Source organism: Oryx dammah, unplaced genomic scaffold (assembly GCF_014754425.2).
Source record: "Oryx dammah isolate SB20612 unplaced genomic scaffold, SCBI_Odam_1.1 HiC_scaffold_18, whole genome shotgun sequence".
Lineage (NCBI taxonomy): Eukaryota > Metazoa > Chordata > Mammalia > Artiodactyla > Bovidae > Oryx > Oryx dammah.
In genome coordinates, this window is record NW_024070202.1 from 104,140,781 (window position 1) to 104,163,651 (window position 22,871).

At 36.0% G+C, this 22,871-nt stretch overlaps 1 protein-coding gene across 4 annotated transcripts in view; it reads right to left on the reverse strand.

Moving 5' to 3' along the window:
* BRAF (B-Raf proto-oncogene, serine/threonine kinase) overlaps positions 1 to 22,871 on the reverse strand; it is a 167,773-nt gene that overhangs the window by 86,800 nt on the left and 58,102 nt on the right. For all 4 annotated transcript variants that reach the window (XM_040260003.1, XM_040260002.1, XM_040260005.1 and 1 more), the window contains exons 2-3: positions 13,096 to 13,197; positions 1,908 to 2,171 (exon numbers count right to left, since the gene is read on the reverse strand). In XM_040260003.1, coding sequence (XP_040115937.1) covers positions 1,908 to 2,171; positions 13,096 to 13,197 — 366 coding nt within the window. The remainder of the gene's footprint in view (positions 1 to 1,907; positions 2,172 to 13,095; positions 13,198 to 22,871) is intronic.

A 22,871-nucleotide genomic window follows, 5' to 3' on the forward strand; every position in this document is an offset into this window, starting at 1 on the left:
CAATTGAGGGAGCACGAGAGTACACTCTCAACATGAGAAATGTTCTATAATCTTTATCCGCAGATTAGAAGGTCACTGAGCTGTACGCTTGAGATTTATACACTTTACTATATGTCAGTTTTATTTTTAAAAAAGAGGTGAGAGAGGTTGCAGGCATCATAACAATTTACCCCTAAACATTTAAGCATATATTTCCTAAGAATAAAGATATCCTCCTACATAATATTTTCTCTATTATCACACTTAAGGAAACTAATAATTCCATAAAAACATACTACATTCAACCAATATGTGACATATCCCATCTCAAGAAGGACTTCTACTTCTTTCTCACCCTAGTCCCAAACCAGGATTACACAATGCATTTGGTTGTTTTGTCTATTGTTTGGTCTATTTGGTTTGTTTGGTCTATTTAGTGTAGAATAATCTCCAACGTTTTATTCTCCATTAATTGAGAGTCCAGGCTGTCTTAGGGAATGTCCATCTTTCGAATGTGTCTGCTTCTCATGGTGCTTAACTTTTCCCTTTACTTCTTGTCCTTCTTATAAAGTGGAAGGACTAGAAGCTTAACATTCGACACAATTATTTTTAGCAATAATACTTCAGAGATGATAAGTGTCATCCACTTTAAATTTTAAGGCCACCTAGAAATTCTATTTGGTTCCTCTTAGGAATCTAATCTTGCTGCTATTAAGTCTTCTAACTCACTGATGACAGACTATTTCTCCTTGCATACTGTAACTTGGGATTTTGACCTTGTCATTGAGGTATTATGTGTATGAATTCCGTAAGATCTATATGGGCTAAGAGAGGGATTTACATTTGTTTCTGCCCAGTGCCTGAGTGCTATTACTATTCCAGAACCTTTTTAAAAAATTTCTTTCTTGGGTTGAGAATTCCTGAATAATGCAGGTAACATAATGATGAACCCCACACTATGGTAAGAACAGATCTACAGTTAAGAATTCACAAGGGAAACTTTAACATTTATCTGGGGCCCTGGCAAAGACAGAAAAGTTTCACTGTTATTTATATATGCTGGTGAACAGATCTTCTTCTAATTCACCCTTTTATTGAAGGTAAAGCTTTTCAAAGGTTCAGATTATGTGAGGATATAAGTTTCAACTACCTTTGTGGCACAGGCCGAAGGCCTAGTCTTGTGTCTCCACATAATGACATTCATATGCCTTTGTTTCACCCAGTAACAAATTGACCCCACTGGAGGCCAATATAGCATACGTAAGTCGGCAAACATCTTCTGTGAAGCATTACTAATGCTATCTGAGGGGAAAAATTAAAAGACTACTTTCACTTCAATTGTATTCAGTAATTAAATGTTTTTTTATTACTATCAAAATAACCATATACATTATAAAAAATGAGTGATGCAGGTAGGTGCGTTTTTCCATTCAGTTATGTCCACTGGCAGTACTTGCTGCACGTGAGATTACAGACCATCTATCATTATCTTGCAGATTTCCCTGCTTTAAAGGTTATTTACAGAGTACTGTATTCCAATGATGATATAATGATCAACAATCAAAACTTATATAAACGAGAAAAATGTCAAGCACACTAAGAATCCAACATTTGATAATAAATCCGAATAGGGATTTCTCTATGGCAAAGAACAAACAAGCTTAAGTCTCAAAATTCTGATTCTAGACTAATACTCAGACGTGAGTGTAGTTCAAGCTTGGCAGACAGGTATACAAGCGACACCAAAGACAATGCAATTTGCTCCACTTAAGGAACACAGACTTTGGCACCAAATAACTGTCTTTTCCATTCTTGCTTAAATGGATGCTTCCATTCGCATGACCACTGGGTATCACATTTCATTTTCCACAACTAGTCTTTCTGAAAAATATGAAGAAAAAGCTATGATGAATTAAAAGCTGACTCACCACTGTCCTTTGTTTATTCGGCAGGAAGACTCTAACGATAGGTTTTTGTGGTGACTTGGGGTTGCTCCGTGACACATCTGTGGGATTTTGAAAAACTGAAAGAGATGAAGGCAGCACTGAAAGGCTAGAAGAGGAAGAAGATGTAACGGTGTCCGTTGATGCAGAGCTAGAAACAGAAAAATCAGTTCCATTCCCCAGGGATTCCAATAACTGTTGTTCTCTTTGTTGGAGGGCATCTAGCTTGCTGGTGTATTCTTCATAGGCCTATAAAATAAAGTAGACTTACATTGAATCTGGACTTTTTCCTGACAGTAACGAAAGGAAATACGAAATTTTAGTTTTTGATTATAATCGAATCTAGCTAACAGGATTTTGTGTTACAAATTACAAAATAAGTACTGGAAGTATTATAAATTAGTACTTTTATCTTTAAATTGATAAATCTTTTGTTATAAGACACTCATCTAGAAACTGACACACACACATACATGTATGATGTCCATAACAGCCATGAATATTAATTAAAAAAAATTAGTGTTAGCTATTTTCTGGCCAAATCACAATTTATCTTCCAAACTACACATCTAACATAAGATAAACTACTACATCAAAGCATTTTTTTCTAGATAAGTTATAGGTATAAAAGGTTTCACATCTCTCTCGGTCTCTCTCTAACTAACTGAGAGAGGCTGAAAAGGAGATGAGGTGTTAAGAGAGATCTGTCAAAAAGACAAGCCTAAGGCACACAGTCCAGGTGGCGCTAGTGGTAAAGAACCTACCTGCCAATGCAGGAGACATGAAATGTGGGTTCAATCCCTGGGTCAGGAAGATCCCCTGGAGGAGGGCATGGCAACCAACTTCAATATTCTTGCCTGGAGAATCCCATGGACAAAGGAGCCGTTTGGGCTACAGTCCACGGGTTTGCAAAGAGTCGGACATGACTAAAACAATTTGGCAGGCAGGCAAAGGTGCACAGTGCCAAATCTCACCATAACCACCAAAGTCTCCTCAACAGGGATTAGAGGATACATAACTGTGACCTTTTTTCTGAAACAGTTATTAGTTAAAAATATTTTCTTTTTCACACTCTGGATACCTTATGACCTCCCCCTTCCCATCAAACACTGCTTACAGAATAGAATTTTATTTGAAAACGTGGTTTACATCCTGTAGTCAAGAAATTTTGAGACCATTACCCATCAGGGTATGTTTCTAGAACTATCATTTTACTAAAGCTGAAAGGTCAAATGATCACATAAGATATCATTTTCTAAAAGCAGGAAGAATCCTGAAAATAGAATAATTGAAAATTAAGAGAGAGAATGGATTCGAATGCATATGCCCACGGTGATTTACTGCAGTGGTAATCACCCTCTCCCCTCCACACCGTAATCCACCACCACGTCTCCCTACCACCTGAAACAGATGCAACACTACACACATTACAAAAGGCTACAAAATTTCCCACTACCTAGAGAGTTTATTACTGGGCTGCAGAGAAGCAAATGGCTGCATTTTTATTTGTGTTGTATATGAGAAAGAATGTTTTTGATACAAGGTAAGAGTAAGGAAGGGGGGATGCTTAAAATGTTAGCATTTACATAGATAGAATTAAGTGCGGAGAAGAGAGTACTGTGTAGTATAGGAGACATTTTTAACACAATAAGGAGGTTAGAAATTTTAAGACAGAGGAAAACTACGGACTAGTATAGCTGATTGTCATATAATACCTGGGACATATCAAAGGGATCAATAGATGTTCGTGTAATTTAAGTGAAGAATACGAACACAAATCATAAGACTAGAAAAGTGGGTAAAGGACAGCTTGGAGAGACTGTATATACTATGCTTTGAAGCCTGAACTTCACTCTATAAGCAAGGAAGAATTATCACAGGTAGAGGAGAATAATGGAGAAGGAAATGGCAATCCACGCCAGTATTCTTGTCCGGAGAATTCCACGGACAGAATAACCTGGTGGGCTACAGTCCATGGGGTCACAAAGAGTCAGATATGACTGAGTGACTAATACTTTCAGAGGAGAATAAAGGAGAAGTTTCAATTCAATATAGGCCACCACACCTGATGTCTGATCTCACCATATAACTTTTTTTTTGGGGAGGAGGGAAAATACTAAAATGAGCTATTGAAGGGCTTAATTAAACTACATAAAAAAGCACTCTGTTTTACAATCCAATAGTTGCCCAATGCTGACCCCAAAACGTTTCACAGCATTTCAGGGCGTTATAGCCAAATCAGTCCAAAACCTACTGAGCTATGTTTCTATTTAGCTTTCAGTTCCATGGGCTAATTACTTAAGGACATCTTTTTTCAATATGATCCACTTATTGATACTTAATCATTCAATAAATATATACTGAGCATGCATGTGCCTGGTATTACTTGGGGCTCAAACCACAGAAATAAAGACCAACACAATTCCTACCCTTTGAAGATTATATACATATAGCCTAAGGAGACAAAAATTCCTCCTTGCATAGATCATATAACCTTATTATCATCTGAGCAGGTACGTTTACTATGCAGAGATAAGCTTAGGAAAAGTAATAAAGGTAAACAAATTTTCAGAATGTTAATTCTGTATCAAAACGTTAGCCTTAATTTTTTAAAATATATTATTCCCTCCACTGTGGATTACAATCTATTATTCCACTGCATTTATCAATAACTTTCTTAAATACAAAACATTTACTTATTCCACCTCTCTCCATTCTCACAGATGCAATCTACCAAGGTACTTACTTCCCCGCCTTGTTTTGTATCTTGTTTGGCTCATTTCACCCCATTATCCTTGCTGCATTCAGTGTGGATGGTGATTACTCTTATAACACTCCTGTCTTAAAGTTCTCTAAACCTCTTATCTACAAAGGCATTTATTTCTACTCTACCTACAAGATTCAGAGATACAAATTCTTCTTTAACAAAAGCATTGTAAATGATGACAAGATCTCAGTTGGGAACCTCCCACACTGCTGTGCACACACACTTATCCCACTGTCTTAAATTTCTTAAATCTCACTTCCATACTACTCTGGTTAATGGTCAATATTAATCTCTTAAAGTTTTTCAGATTTCTTTGCTATTTTCTTTCCATGCTTTATGACTCACTATTTCAACAATGCCACTGGTTAACATCTTAGACTATCTGGTTAATTCTTAATTCTTTTACCAACTTGCTTGTTAAATACCAACTCTGGGTAAATTCCATCATTCAATTATTCATTCTTTCTCTCAGGTTACCACATATTACTGGAGAAAATAATAAAACAAGGCCATTGAGTTCCCTTATCAATTCATGGAAATTAGTTTTCCACATTATTGCATGAAAATTTGTACTTATTTTTAATTCATATTACATTGCTCACAACATTTACTCCAACCTTTTCTATGATTCTCTGGCTCCTAACTTCATTCCCCAACCTTTAATTCACTCAGAAAATACCATTACATTCAAATTTACTCAAGATCAAAGCCATCAAATAAAAGCTTCCTTTTCTTTCTTTGACTGAGCAATTCTCCCCATTTTTCCCCATCCTTTTTTTGTTCTTAATTCTAGCATTGGGTGCTTAAGGTCCCCCACTATGGAGGCCTTGGTTCATCACTATCTCCATTTTTTCTTTTATCTTCCAACTTTCCCTTTTCCTTTGTTTTCTTACCCTGAAAATGTGAGTGGGTCATCTTGCATAAACATATACCTCAAGCATCAATACTACCATCAATGAAATTCCTTTGGTGCTTCAAGAAGTTGCAGAAACCAGGCATTTCTTCAAGAGGTAGCTTTTCCATAATCCCATTCTTTCTCATCAAAATCCTACCCATTTTTCAAAGTCCAATTCAAAGCTCTGCTTGATAAACTCCAAAATCAGTACTTTCTTTTCACCTTCTTTACAGTATTACCACACTTTTCTTTATACGGTTAAAAAAAATCATTTGTGAAAAAATTTTGTGAGCATTAAGTAAGATAAATAATAGTAAAGAAAGTTATTACAGAGACTACCACATAGCAAAAACCCAATACTTTTATTAGTAGTAATAGTTCTTACCATTATTACTGTTACTACTATTGGGTTGGTCAATTAGTTCATTCAAATTTTTCCACAAGACATTACAGAAAAACCTGAACTTTTTCTCTAACCCAATGTACTACTTGACTAGGTTCTCAACATGACTCTACCAAACTATAAGGTACCTGAGGGCACAACTCATGTTATTTATTTTTTTATCCATTCGTTCATTCAATGGCTTCTTTTTTAAACTGAAGTATAGTTTTTGAACTAAAAAAACAAAAGAATGTAGAGAAAAGAACACAGTATTATTTAGATGAAAATACTCCTCACATTGATATACAGATTCAATGCAGTCCTTATCAAAATCCCAGTTGGCTTTTCTGCAGAAATGGACAAGCTGATCTTAAAATCACAAAGAAGTACAAAGGACTTGGAATAACTAAAACAATCATGAAAAAGAACCAGTTGGAAGATTTACTTTTTCTGATTTCAAAAGTTACTACATAGCTACAATAATCAAGACATGTGGTACTGATATATACATAACACAACAAATTAAGAGTCCAGGGGGAAAAAAGCCTTACATTTATGGTTAATTGATTTTTGACAATGTTACTAGTACAACTGAATATCTACATGCAGAAGAATGAAGCTGGACTATTACCTAACATCATGTTCAAAGATTAACTCAAAGTGGATCATACATTTAGGAAGAGCAAGACCTACAGCGGCAGGATGGGCAAAGGTGTGAGGGATGAGGGAGGGGATACATGTATTCTTATGGCTGATTCATGTTGTTGTACGGTAGAAACCAACACAACATTCTAAAGCAATTATCCTCCATTTAAAGATTTTTTTTAAAAAAAAAGAGTTAAAACTAAAAAACTCTTACAAGAAAACATTAATAGAAGTAAATCACCATGACTCCGGACTAGGCAATAGTTTCTTAGATGACACACCAAAACACAGTAACCAAAGAAAAAATAGATGAACTCGACTTCATCTAAATTCAAGCTTTTGTGCTTCAAAAGACACTATCAAAAGAGTGGGGGGAAAAAAAAGACATCTCACAGAACGGGAGAAAATATTTGCAAATCAAATCTAACAAGGATTTCTCACCCAGAGTATACAAAGAACTCTTACAGCTCAGCAATAAAAAGACAACCCAGTTTTTTTAATGGGCAAAGGATCTGAATAGACATTTTCCCCTAGAAAATATAAAAATGGCTAATAAGCACATGAAAAAGATGCTTAACATCATTAGTTACTTCTGAATTACAAATCAGAACCATAAGGAGATGCCAATTCACACTTACTAGGATGGCAATAATAATAATAAATGAAAACTAACAAGTTGGCAACGATGTATAGAAACTAGAACCCTTACACACTGCCTGTGGGAATGTAAAATGGTGCAGCCACTTCTGAAAGCAGTTTGGTAGTTCCTCAAAAAGTTAAAACAGAGTAACCAAAGGACACAGCAATTCCATCCCAAGGTACATAACCAAAAGAACTGAAAACATGTCTACCACAAAAACTTGTACATGAATGTTCATAGCAGCTTTACTCATGAAAGCCCAAAAGTGGTAACAAGCTAAATGTCCATCAGTTGATTAATGGATAAACAAAATGTGATGTATCCACATGATAGAATACTAGCCAAAAAAGGAATGAATGGTACATGCTACGACTTGGTTGAATTCATTCACACAAAATGTTCAAAATTAGGTTAAGTGGTTGATAGGGACTGGAGAGAATGACTGCCAATAGTTTCTTTTGGGGTGATAAAAATGTTTTGGAATTATATGATGGTAATGACTGTACAATTTTGTGCATATACTATAAATTACTCAACTGTATACTTTAAAAAAGTGAATCACAGTTCATGAATTATTTCTCAATTAAAAATGGGAAGACAATTAAGGCCCTACTTAGTTAAAACATAATAGGAAAAAACAATGGAATAAAAAATTTTTATCATTAGAGTTCATTATATTTATTCTTATTGAACTTAATCTCACAAGATACAACGACATCTTTCAAACTGTCCACAACTGATAATTAATGAACTGTTCTGCATTCCACAGGAAGCACCTAGCTTCCAGTATTATTTTCACTACAGTATCTGTTTCAATAAATGTCTTTGCATTATCTTGGGTTCTGCACAGGCTAAAGATCAGAAAGGCTGTAAGCATAATAATAATGATAAAGCAATTAAGAGCACAGGTTCTGATAGAAAAAAAAAAAAAAGACGACATACACTTGGGGAACATGTAAGCAGTTACAGAAGACTCATTAAAAAAATACAGATTCTAAATTCAGAATGTCTGGCTTCAAACTTTGGCTACTCCATTTACAAGTTGTGTAACGCTGGTCAGGTTATTATTAAAATCCTTTTTGCCTGAGTCTCTTCTTCGAGTATTAAATATAACTCATAGGGCAGGTTGAGGATTAAATGATCTACTATATGCTTGGAACAGTTCCTGGCATAGCAAGCACTCAATAAATGTTAGGAGCTTTACTGTCTGTCTGCAGGGGATCTGAGCATACACATAAACTTGGTGGTAGCTTGGAGGGTTATTCCAGATACTTTATTCCCTTCATTTCTGCTGCTGCTGCCAAGCTGCTTCAGTCATGTCCAACTCTGTGCGACCCCATAGATGGCAGCCCACCAGGCTCCCCCGTCCCTGGGATTCTCCAGGCAAGAACTGGAGTGAGTTGCCATTTCCTTCCCCAATGTGTGAAAGTGAAGTTGCTCAGTCGTATCCAACTCTTAGCGACCCCATGGACTACAGCCCACCAGGCTCCTCCGTCCATGGGATTTTCCAGGCAAGAGTACTGGAGTGGGGTGCCACTGCCTTCTCCACCCTTCCACTTCTGGAATCCAATAAATCAGGTTCAGAAACAGAAATCTACTTCTAGAAAAGCATCCAGCATTATATCTTACATACAGAAGGCATTCAAATAATTTGTCAGATGAGTAAAAATAAAAGAACTGGGACAAAAATAAGAAATTCTGGGAAATGACTTTTAGGGGAAATATCTTTTCTTTGTGTGATGGTAAAAAGAAAAGATTGGAACCAAAGACTGAAAAGACAAAACTGAAATTCTTTTAGAGTACCACAGCTCATTTCACTGCAGTTATCGTCAAGGGAATCAATAGAGTGTTAATTATTATTCATATGCCAGTAGGAGAAAATCTACAACTTAAAAGCTTGCTTTTAAATAAATTAGTACACAGAAAAGAGAAAGTCACGAGGATTTTTGATGGTGATATAACTGATTTCATTCTGTTTTGCTATGAAGAAGAGATGTGGGGATAGGTAAAGATTTAACTTTCTATGGAAACATCAAAATGGTTTCTTTGGAAATGCTATGTAATGAAATAACTAGAGCACAACTTCTATCTGCCAGTGCACAAACTAATCTGAAGCCAGACTGTGAACACCGGAAAAATTTTTACTTTTTAGCCTCTTATTTCAGAAAATGTAAGCAGAGTCACTAGTCTAGGAATTATGTAACCCCATTCTGGTTGGTGAGATGTAAAGACTTGTAGGGGATTTGAGGGGAAGGTTTTCCTCCATGAAATAACTCAGTACACCAGAGTATCTGTGATCCCTGCTTCTGGACTTGAGGTATTGTGTTAAGAGTACAATTCTCAGATCTGCTGCAGATGGAAACCAAAAGGATGGTAGCAATCTATGCCAGTGTGTAACAACTTTGAGCTGTAGAACCAATCTTTGAATATTGTACCTCCATGTTTCTCATTATGGGAGAAGAAATTCAAAACAAGTTTGGACAGCCTGTTGTTTAATTTTGCAGACTCCTAGATTTACTCTAATTTTTTCCATCTTTCCTTTAATATTTTCTATCTTTGTTTTATTCTGCTTTCTGGAAGATGTCCTTAACTATATAGCGTGTGTTTATTTGTCTGTTTATATGCACGTGCAGATACACACACACATATAAATTTCCTACTATACTATTTTAACTCTTACTATTTTAATTTCCAAGAGCTCTTTCTTATTCTTTAATACTTTTGCTTCTTTAATACAACCATGAAGCAAGAAGAGATTATGGATCTTCTCTGATCTTTGATGTTATAGTGATTTTCAAATTTTCTTCTGTTCTCTGCACTGTTTCTGAGTCCCTTTTGACCATTTCTGCCACTATCTTTCCTGCTAAAAGCTTTCTTTAAATATCTGGTTATTCTTAACTGTTCATTTGTATTTAAGAGTTATGAACCCTGAAGATGTCAATACTATGCAAAGCAATCTACAGATTCAATACAACCCCTACCCAAATCCCAATGTATTTGCAGAAACAGAGAAACACCATCCTGAAATTCATGAGAAAATCCAAGGGATCACAAATAGTCAAAACAATCTTGAAAAAGAACAAAGCTGGAGATCTGCATTTCCACAATGAGATATCCCTTCATACTCATTAGGACAACTATTCTTACACACACACATACAGAAAATAAGTCTTAGCAAAGATATAAAGGATTGTTAATAGGAATGCAAAACATAGCTGCTTATGGAAAACAGAATGGCAGTTCCTTTAAAAATTTAATATAGAATTATCTTACGATTCAGTAATTCCACTTCCGGGTATATACACCCCAAAAAGTCAGTATTATTCACAATAACCAAAAGGTGGAAACAACCAACCACTGATGGTAGCCATCAACAGATAAATGGATAATATACATTATATTATATACAGGTATATAAACATACAATGAAATATTTTTCAGCCTGAAATAGGAAGAAACTTTTGACACATTCTTCAACATGGATGAAGCTTGAAGACATTATGCTAAGTGAAATCAGTCAGTTACAGGATAAATATGTTAGATTTCCACTTATATGACATTCCTAGAGTAGCAAAATTCATCGAGACAGAAAGGAGAATGGTGGGTCTCAGTGGGTAATCAGTAGATTACTCACTTAAGGGCCATCAAATATCAGGACCCACAGTCTTTTCCCTTGCTTGGCCTGGTCAACTTTACTCTATGCTCTGTGATGAGCCATATAAAGAGAGAATAGTTTATTAGCAGTTATTTCCAAACTTTCAATTTGAGGGAACTTCAATTCCAGCCAGGCTCCTCTTCATAGTAAATCAAATGGTGGTTAAGTTCAATGTTTTAACTTATTTATGTATTTAGTTTCTGTAAACCACTCCCTTGATTGAAATATAAGCTATCTGAAGGCAGACATTGGGAGAAGGGGATTTTTTTTTTTTTTTTAATATACATATCCCCAGAGCCTAAACAAGTACAAATGTTAGCAGGCACTCAATAATTGCCTGTTGAATAAATGAGTAAAAGATTTACAGAGCACTTATTTCATAATCATAAACTCAAAATTTAGTCTTTAAATTACCATGTGTGATATATTTCCGTTTTACCAATTAGGTGAGGTATAGGGAGGTTAGGTAACTTGTCTGCAGAAATTAAGGCAGAGCTACAATTCAAACACAGGGTCTGTGTAACTCCATGGTTCATCTCAACCACTATGTTATACTGCTTTCTATAGAGAAACTGTGTAATGTTAGTACCTGTCAGTAACAATCTATGTGCTAATGATACAACCTATGAGGTATAGTCTGCTGTAAATTGTTCTGTCGTCGTCATTCAGCTGCTAGGTTGTGTCTGACTTTTTGTGACCCCATGGACTGTAGCTCACCACTCTTCTGTCCATGAGATTTTGCAGGCAAGAATACTGGAGTGAGTTGCCATTTCCTTCTCCAGGGGATATTCCCAACCCAGGGATGGAACCCGCGTCTCCTGCACTGCAGGCAGATTCTTTACCATTGAGCCACCTGGGTAGCCCTATACTGTCCTAGTTAGATATAATCTAAATAGTAAAAAGCCTGAAGAGTATGTGTGTGGAGGGGCGAATGAATCCCTGCTATAGTGAAACCATGTCATTGATGCAAATGTATTACATCTGACGGTGGGGAAAGTTTCCTGACACAAAAATGGTTGGCAGAAAAACTGCTGGTTAAGTTGTCTAATTCTGACTAACAAGCAATTACCATTTTCACCAGGACTATTTGCCTCCTTATGACTCCTTTGCTTGTTCTCCTCACACACAAAAGTAAAACAGAGGGCATGTGATATTAGAAAATATACTGACTAGTATTCAGAGGTATGAGTTCCAGTCCTAGCACTGGTACTAACTGGCAGTGTGCTCTGTGATGAGCCATATAAAGAGAGAATAGTTTATTAGCAGTTATTTCCAAACTTTCAAGGTTATTTTAGAAATATACAAACTTACTTTCTCTTAAAATACTGAAGATTTAACTTACCCTTTAAAAGTAATTAGATTACTAGAATTTTGGTTTAGGAGTCTGTCAATCCATGCCTAAAAAATCTCTGGCATTTGAAGGCAAATGGTAACCTGATCATTTGTAATTTAGGGTTATCTCCCAGTATGACTGGTGCTTATAGTTGGAGCTAGGTTTTATGGAGACCGGCAATATAGTGATGTGGTAAGTAGTGGGCTGTGGAGCCTGACTGCCTCGATTCTGTAACAGCTTCCTTGCTGTGGAACTTGAGTGACTTACATAAGGAAACTAATGCCAAGAAAGCGTAGCTGTGATTATTACAGTAACTGCTACCTAACAGGATTAAAAACAATAACTAATCTATAAACTTACAATGATGTTCAAGACTGGATACAAAAGCTTCAAGGCACTATTAAACTGTAACGTTAAGCAATCTTGAGATACTCAAATTTTGTAAATTTTACCCATGAGGAAGCAAAAACCTACTTGGGGGGATTTGTTCTGAAAACAAGATATTCTGCAAAATTCTCCCCATTTTCTAATATAGCAACTAGTTTGCTGGCCTCCAGAAAAGAATGTTTTCTCTTTTTTCAATAATTTTTTCTTTTTGTAAACCAGGGTAATATTTTGAAGTTTATATACAACTTCTTCTTTAGTTTTGCTATTTTCCAAATTACCAAATACTACATATTTATTGAAACAAGTGAAACAACCTTAAAGAGTACAATAAAGACAAAGCTAATTCTGTCTTCGCATATCTATTTTTAATCCCACTCCCTAAAATAACCCGTATTACCAATACAAATGTGTCTTACAAGTTCATTTTCTTTTCCTCAAAATTACTACAAATATGACACTAAAAGCTTACCTCCAGATATATTGATGGTGGATTATGCTCCCCACCAAATTTGTCCAATAGGGCCTCTATATGCTCCTGTGTCAACTTAATCATTTGTTTGATATTCCACACCTAAAAAATATTTTAAAAGAATTTAAATACAAATCATTTAGAATATGAATTAGAAATATCTTAATATTCCTGCTGAAGTATTATTGTAACTGTCAGTGTTCCTTGAAATTTAGAGCTTAGAGATCTCAAGATGATTTAAACTTTTTCTTACACTAGTAATACAATATTTTCTCAATTATAAAACATTTAAGTAATACATGAGTATTCAGGAACGAGCAATAAAAATCTCTTTTTCACATTCCCCATATTTCTGGGTGTCCTGCCAAAAAAGTAAGTCCTGTTTATGGTTTGGTATACATTCTTCCATAACTTTTTACTCAAATAAAAAACAAAAATACATACATATATAAAACAGACAAATACATATAAATATTACATGTTAAAATATTCTCAACATTTGCTCTCTTCACCAAACAACATGCCTCAGAATTCTTTCCATGTCAATATGTATGTATTTTGCTTTTATTTTCTTTAGTGCTTTTAAGTATTTGTTCTTTTAATATAGTTTCGGTTTTAATTAATTAATTAATTCATGTCTTTCTTTTACTTCGTTGCTATGCACAGACTTTCTCTAGCTGGGGTGAGCGGAGGGCCACTGCTCACTGTGGCGTGCGGGCCTCTCCTCCTGGTGGCTTCCATCACAGAACACAGGCTCCAGGCACACAGGCTCAGCAGCTGTGCTGCAGGGCTTAGCTGCTCCGTGGCATGTGGAATCTTCCTGGACCAGGGATCAAATCCATGTCCCCTTCACTGGCAGGTGGATTCTAATCCACTGTACCACCAAGGTAGTCCTATTTTACACCTTTTAAATGGCTGTATTACAACATCATAAGTTCAGACAAGACAATATTCATTTCACAATGTTAGGACATTGCTTATTTCAATGGCTTCAAACTTCAAAGGTAACTTAAGGTTAGGTGGATATGAATGATTTTAGGAGAATCATTTCCAGATTTCCAGTGTCTATTTGTATTCTTCCTAACTAATCTGCTTAAAAACCAGTTCTTCTTTCTTCCTCTCCTTTAAAAATCACTACTTTGTAATTCTCCACTTTGTGAAAGAAAGGTAAAATTCTTATCCATCTCAAGTGCATCTACTAACGTGTACTCTTCTGAGCTATATAAACTTCAAACTACCTAACAAACAAGAAAAGAAGGGAAATTCCTTGACAAAAAAGGGGGGGAGATCTTAAGAGCAAGACCTTATTTTATCAGTGAAACAAATTCCTGGGAAGGTTTCAAGCCTTAACATTTATCTAGCCACCCAACTGAGAATTCAGAAGTCTAGTGCTCATAGTATAGGCACATATTACATGTTTAAGATAAATAAGCAATCAGATTATTCTTTTTTCTTAGTGAAAAATGAGTTCAATTTATCTGAGTGGTGTGAGAACATGCTTTTTGCAAATTACACTACAGTATATACTGTCTACAGATACTCTCTATAAACTGAATGATTTAAATCTGTAATTTTATGGTGTGACTGAAAATGTATTTAACATAAATATACTCTAGAAATCCTGGCCACTTAAATTACTTAAATTTATAATGAAAAATGTGAGATAATTTTTTAAATGTACAAGGGCACATGGTTTATTTAATAATTTCTTCCTGGAGGACATTAGATTTCACCTCTCCCAGATTTAAACAATGTTTCAAAATGGCTCTGAAATGTCTTTCTGGGCAAAGGTAGAAGTTCCTTTTAGATAGTGAGGCACAGGATTCCTGGACTGAAGGATATGCACATTTAAAAATGTGCAAATGGTATGGCAAATGGTCTTCCAAAAGGACAAAAGTACCAAGATACCTCCTGTTAGGGTATCAGTCCACACTTTCCCCACAATCCCACCAACAGTGTATATTATCAGACTTTAAAATTTTTCCTGATCTTAATGGGGGAAACATGATCTTCTTGTTTCAATTTGTATTTCCCAGGAAGTTGAGCATTCTTCACGCTGATTGACCATTTAAATTTCTTTATGAAAAATTCTCTACCCATATTCTTTCTCCCTTCTATTTTTTTTCTTTTCAGTTTATAGATGCCTTTTATTCTGGATATTAATCCTTATTCTGCTACAGATGCTGCAGTCTTTCCTTCTTTTTACTTTGTCTCTTTAGTCATAGACAATCTTGCTACTCAAAGCATGATTCATAGACTACCAGCAGCACAATCTTCTGGAAGTTTGTAGGAGCAGCAGAATCTCAGGCCCCATTTCAAACTTACTGAACTTTAACAAAATGATCCTTATTAAAGTTTGAGAAGAAATGACAGAAGTTTCTAGTTTTTTTCTATAATCAGATATTACAATATTTTTCCTTTATGAATCCTTGGCTAATTTCTCATATCCCCAGGAAGCACTAGGATGTCTTTCCTCTAGCTACACTTACTTCCCAAGTAATCTTATCTAATCTTGTGGCTTTATATATGTACTGATGAAGTCCAAATTTTTAAATCCAGCTCTGTTCTCTCAACTCCATGGTATTTTTCTTCATGTGCCTACTGTACATTCCTACATACTTTTTAAGATAAGTAGTATTTCAAACTTAACATATTCAAAAGTTAACTGGGTATCTATCCACCAAGTCCTGTTTCAAAATCTGTTTTTCTTACAGTTTCTTCACCTCAGAAAATGACAAACTCCCTCTATGATGAGTTCACTGACCACCCAGGGCAGGACTGCTTTATCATCAGAATTTGATATGCTAAAACTGATTATGTTTTTCATGTCTATTAGCTACTTTGAAAACAGAAATATGTTTTATTAATCTTTTATTCCCTCATCACTTATCTTGGTGTCTTAGTCATTACAAGTAGTCAAAGTAGTGCTGGAGCTGATTTAAGCTTTCTTCAGAATAGGATAAGAGAGAAAAATTAATCCTAGTTCAGTAATTCTTTACAGTCCAAGAAATTAAGTACTCTATTACCTACAGCCTCTCTTTTTTCTTTTCCCCCTTAAAGTTCCACAGATAAAACAAGCAGAGTCAGGGTAAAGAACCATTCACCCAAAGAATGGGAGAAAGGGAAAAGAAAAAAAACTTAGAGAAGGAAAAGAGCAGGCAAGAAACGAGGAGACTGAGCCGATTAAAACTGATTCCTTTTCTTCCTGGCAGTAGAAAATGCTAAGGTTTACATAATGCACGGCCAAACCACAACTGCCTGAAAGGCAGGTTTCTTAACTTCCAAACAAAAGTAATTTTATATCCAAAGAATGAAGAAAAATCACTATGATCACTCAGTTATAATTAGAAAAAATGAGTCTGAGCAAGCAAACTCTTTCAGATTTTCTTATTCTAAAGAATAAGAAAAAAGAAACTGTGATGATGATAATACTTTGATGATACATTAAAAAGTAGAATAAGATATTGTCAAGTTAACAGCAGACACAGAGTTTTGGCTTAAAATGTCTTCTTGAAAAAAAAGAAAAATTGTTACAATCCTAAAAGGGAAATGAAAGAATTAAAAACAAAAAATTTCAAGAAAGGTACTAGAAGATTTCCTATCCTTTTTTTATGTCTTCAGCAGAACACAGCAATTAAAACCAAGTAATATTAGTAGAGGGCAAAGGCTAATAGAGTTCTACCAAGAGACTGCACTGGTCATAGCAAACACCCTCTTCCAACAACACAAGAGAAGACTCTACACACGGACATCAACAGATGGTCAACACCAAAATCAGACTGATTATATTCTTTGGTTATATTTAGCCAAAGATTGAGAAGCTCTATACAGTCAGCAAAAACAAGACCAGGAGATGACTGTGGCTCAGATCATGAACTCTTTATTGCCATATTCAGACTTAAATTGAAGAAAGTAGGGAAAACCATTAGACCACCCAGGTATGACCTAAATCAAATCTCTTACGATTATACAGTAGAAGTGAGAAATAGATTGAAGGGATCAGATCTGATCGACAGAGTGCCTGATGAACTATGGATGGAGGTTCATGACACTGTACAGGAGACAGGGAGCAAGACCATCCCCAAGAAAAAGAAATGCAAAAAACCAAAATGGCTGTCTGAAGAGGCCTTACAAATAAGGAGAGAAAAGAAGAGAAGCAAAAAGCCTTACAAATAAGGAGAGAAAAGAAGAGAAGCAAAAAGCAAAGAAGAAAAGGAAAGATATACCCATTTGAATGCAGAGTTCCAAAGAATAGCAAGGAGAGATAAGAAAGCCTTCCTCCATGATCAGTGCAAAGAAACAGAGATAAATAATAGAATGGGAAAGACTAGAGATCTCTTCAAGAAAATCAGAGATACCAAGGGAACATTTCATGCAAAGATGGGCTCAATAAAGGACAGAAATTGTATGGACCTAACAGATACAGAAGATATTAAGAAGAGGTGGCAAGAATACACAGAAGAACTGTACAAAAAAGATCTTCACGACCCAGATAATCACGATGGAGTGATCACTCACTAGAGCCAGACATCCTGGAATGTGAAGTCAAGTGGGCCTTAGAAAACATCACTATGAACTAAGCTAGTGGAGGTGATGGAATTCCAGTTGAGCTATTTCAAATCCTGAAAGATGATGCTGTGAAAGCCCTGCACTCAATATGCCAGCAAAGTTGGAAAACTCAGCAGTGGCCACAGGACTGGAAAAGGTCAGTTTTCACTTCAATCCCAAAGAAAGGCAATGCAAAAGAATGTTCAAACTACCGCACAATTGCATTCATCTCATACACTAGCAAAGTAATGCTCAAAATTCTCCAAGCCAGGCTTTAACAATATGTGAACCATGAACTTCCTGATGTTCAAGCTGCTTTTTAAAAAAGCAGAGGAACCAGAGATCAAATTGCCAACATCTGCTGGATCATGGAAAAAGCAAGAGAGTTCCAGAAAAACATCTACTTCTGCTTTATGGACTATGCCAAAGCCTTTGTATGGATCACAATAAACTGTGGAAAATTCTGAAAGAGATGGGAATACAAGACCACCTGACCTGCCTCTTGAGAAATCTGTATGCAGGTCAGGAAGCAACAGTTAGAATTGGACATGGAACAACAGACTGGTTCCAAATAGGAAAAGGAGTACATCAAGGCTGCTTATTTAACTTATATGCAGAGTACATCATGAGAAACACTAGACTGGATGAAGCACAAGCTGGAATCAAGATTGCCGGGAGAAATATCAATAACCTCATATATGCAGATGACATCACCCTTAGGGCAGAAAATGAAGAAAAACTAAAGAGCCTCTTAATGAATGTGAAAGAGGAGAATGAAAAAGTTGGCTTAAAGCTCAATATTCAGAAAACAAATATCATGACATCCAGTCCCGTCACTTCATGGCAAACAGAGAGAGAAACAGTGGAAACAGTGGCAGGCTTTATTTTGGGGGGCTCCAAAATCACTGCAGATGGTGACTGCAGCCATGAAATTAAAAGATACTTACTCCTTGAAAGAAAAGTTATGACCAACCTAGACAGCATATTAAAAAGCAGAGACATTACTTTGCCAACAAAGGTCCTTCTAGTCAAGGATATGGTTTTTCCAGTGGTCATGTATGGATGTGAGAGTTGGACTATAGAACAAAACTGAGCGCCAAAGAATTGATGCTTTTGAACTGTGGTGTTGGAGAAGACTCTTGAGAGTCCCTTGGACTGTAAGGAGATGCAACCAGTCCATCCTAAAGGAGATCAGTCGTGAATGTTCACTGGAAGGACTGATGCTGAGGCTGAAACTCCGATACTTTGGCCACCTAATGTGAAAAGACCTTGCTGCGGGGAAAGATTGAAGGCAGGAGCAGAAGGGGATGACAGAAGACGAGATGGTTGGATGGTATCACCGAATCAATGGACATGAGTTTGACTAAACTCTTGGAGTTGGTGATGGACAGGAGTCCTGGTGTACTGCAGACCATGGGGTCGCAAAGAGTTGGAATCGACTGAGCAATTAAACTGAACTAAATATTAGTAAACAACCAATCATGTCTCACAACTTTACAAATGGCAAAATTCACTCTCCAAAAAACCTGAATTTAAAAAAAAAAAGTCTATGCTAAAATATAATGCATAACTGCTATGGAAAGAAATGAAGGGTGACAATGGCAGAAAAAAAAACTATAGGCACTGATGCCCCTCCTCCCAACAAGAAGGTATCAGGTTCAAATCAATGGTTTCTATCAAATCTTTAAGGAAACACACTAATAGATGATAGTAAATATAAAAAAGAAAATGTTTCAAATCATTTTATGAAGCTAGCAAAATCTAGGTGTCAAAACTTGACAAAAACAAAAAAATAAAGCCACAAAATAATCTAACTCAAATATAACTCAGTACTCTATATGTATTTTTTAATGCAGGACTAGAGATCTCTTTTAATGTAGGACTAGAGCTCTCTTCAAGAAAATGCAAGAAAATTAGAGATACCAAGGGAACATTTCATGCAAAGATGAGCACAATAAAGCACAGAAATGGTATGGACTTAACAGAAGCAGAAGATATTAAGAAGAGGTGGCAAGAATACACAGAAGAACTGTACAAAAGAGATCTTCATGACCCGGATAACCATGATGGTGTGATCACTCACCTAGAGTCAGACATCCTGGAATGATAGGGACTCTGGGAAGCTCATGTACACACTGCTGCACTTAAAATGGATAACCAATAAGGACTTACTGTATAGCACAGGGAACTCTGTTTAATGTTATGGGCCAGCCTGGATGGGAGGGGGGTTTGATGGAGAATGAATACATGTATATGTATGGCTGAGTCCCTTTGCTGTTCACCTGAAAGTATTTTAACATTGTTAATTGACTATACATCAGTACAAAATAAAAAGGTTATAAAGTTTTAAGTAAAGTAAGTAAAATAAGACTTATGTCTGAATAAATCCTAGATTCCATGAATAAATTTCAGAAATTCAGAGTTGAAAAGAAAACCCTAAATGGTTCCTATAAAATAACTAGAATTGATATCAGACTTTTGATCAGCAACATGAAAAGAGAAAGTAGATTACTTGTTGCCTAAGACTGGTGGATTAGTGGGAATGGGGAATGACTGCTGTCTGGGGGATTCTCTTTGGGGTGATGAACATGTTCTATAGTGACTGGGGTGACAATTGCACAACTCTGGGACCATATTAAAAACTGCTGAAATATACCCCTTAAATGGATGCATTCTGTGATATGTGAATTACATCTCAATAAAGCTGTTAAACAGAAAAAACAATGGAGTAATGTTTTCACTGTCCTATATAAAAATGATCTGAACCTAGAATTCTACCCTCAGGCAAACTACCAATCAAGCATGAGGGTAAATGAAACCTTTTTGGTCATGTAACGTCTCAAAAATTTACCTCAATAGGATTCACAGGTCTGAAAACACTCCTTTCTTTTAACTTAGCAATTTCACTTCTAGGAATTTTTACCAATCTCCTACAAAACCAGAAAAACATAGTAGGTCTATTTATAAAGATAAGTGATTCACTAGGTGAAAAAACATCAATTGATTTAAAATTTGGCACTGTCTTTACATTTTAATACCACAAAACAAGCAAAAGCAAAAACTGAAGCTGCTTTCCCACCCCCTACCAAAAAGACATCGCATAAAAAGTTATGTTTTAAAGTGGAGAATTAAAGATAGCAAAAATGATAACAAAAAGCAGTCAGAACAACTAGACATAAGGTGTGGTTATGAAGAGTCCTGAAAGTCATGGTAAGCTGCTTTAATTTTATTCTAAGATATGAGAATTTGAATTTTCAAAAGCAGACGTATGTGTGTCATAATCTGGTATTTTATTACTGACAATTATCATATCATTTTATAGATGAGAACACTGTGGCACAGAGGTGTTTGTTAAATTAGATATGAGAGAAATAAGAATCAAAGCTGACCTCAAAATTTTGAGTAGATAACAGGATGGACAGTGATGCCATTTACTGAAGTGGGGAATCTCTAGGGGAAGAAATCAAGTATTATATCACCTAAAAGAGAGGTTAATTAACTGATCAAGTAGGCAGCTGGCTATGCACTTCAGCACTCAGGAAGAACTATGAGGCAGGATATATATTTAGGTGTCACAGAATGCTAATAAGGAAATCTCCAACAGAGTATAGGCAAATAAGACTCAACCCTAGAGCCCACCCAAATTGAGAAGATTGATAAAGAATAGAGTCCACAAAAATGCTTGAGAAGAAACAGACACTGAGGTAGGAGAAAAACTTGATTCAATGAAGATATTAGATAAGAACAGGAACAAGAAATAGTAAGACAGAAGACGGAAGAATGAAATATAAGTATCTGTATATAGTTTGTCATCATGTTTATATGTATTTGCATATGTATCAGGGGTGGCAGATAATAGAGTATGTTTGTAGGCTGGAGGGAAAATCCAACCAAAAGACAGAAACTGATGATGTGTAAAGAGATGCCAACTGCAGGAAAGAAGCCCCAGAGACACTAAGAAGAGATGGAACCTGAGTCACAAGAAGTGGAATTAGACTGGCAGGGAAGGTCTCTTAGTAACAAGAGAAAGGAAGACTGAGAACCTGAAGACCAATGGAGGTAGGTTTGCAGATACAGTGATGCAAAGATGATGACAGCTGCATCTGATTTCTCAATAAAGTTTGAGGTGAGGTCCACAGATGAGAGTGGGGGCTGTGAGAGGTGTGCAATGAGTGGAAACACAGTATTAAAAGGGAAAGTGAAGAAGGAGTAGCAGCACTGCCAGACACTGTTGAAACCTGGTTGAAGTTTGTGGCATAAACTCAGAGCAGTACATTCAACTGCCTGAGTGCAAGCAGAGAGGCGGTGACCAGTTGGTATTTTGTTCTGCCCATAAATCGGGAGAGGGACTAGAAGGAACTAGACAGTCAAGGATATTATTAATTCTTACAGGCATTCCTTACTAAAATCTTTGTCCTTAAGTCTGTGAGTTGTGAAGAAAGTTTTACTTGAGAAGGCTGAAGAAGGGTTATAATCAAGGGCAAGACAGATATCTGGAACTTTTCTGAGCTTAAGAAAGAGGTTGAGGATTTAAAAGTCTGTTGAACATAGTTTCACAATTACTCTGGCCAGTAGACAGTGAGAAATAAAAATAGGAAAGTGGTACTCATGAAATCAACAAATAGAAAATGTCCTGACTTTGAGTTAAGCTTGGAAATTAAAATTATCTAAAACAGAATAAGTGAATCAAACCATTTCTTATGGCTGATTAAGAGTAAGTAAACCCTAACATTTCCACGATCCTGACAAAGCACAAAAGAAAACAACACATAAATGAATTATTCTATACTGTCCATAAAATTGTCCACTAATTTAATTAGTTTTTAAACTGAAAGTTCAACAGCTACTAACCACTACTAGTCTTTAGGAAACAGATCAAATTTTTGCCACATACATATAACTGATTTAAATGAAATTATATTTGGAGTAGGAATAAAACTGAATCAAAATGCAGATTCATATCATGTGAAACAGATGCAGCCGAGATTCAGGACTTTCAACTGCAAATACTTTTGCGTATCTTAAAAACATACCATGTCTTCTGCTACTAATTCTGATACAACTCAGTCATAATTTTCTTCCACTGTAAGTCTCCTATCCCAAAGCACTTTCTGTTTCCATGGGAAACACTTCTATGTGCCACATTCTAAAATCAAAGATTTGTGGGAAAACACTGTCACAAATAAATAACTGGGGCATAATTGCCTGTAAGGGCCATAAGTTCAGTA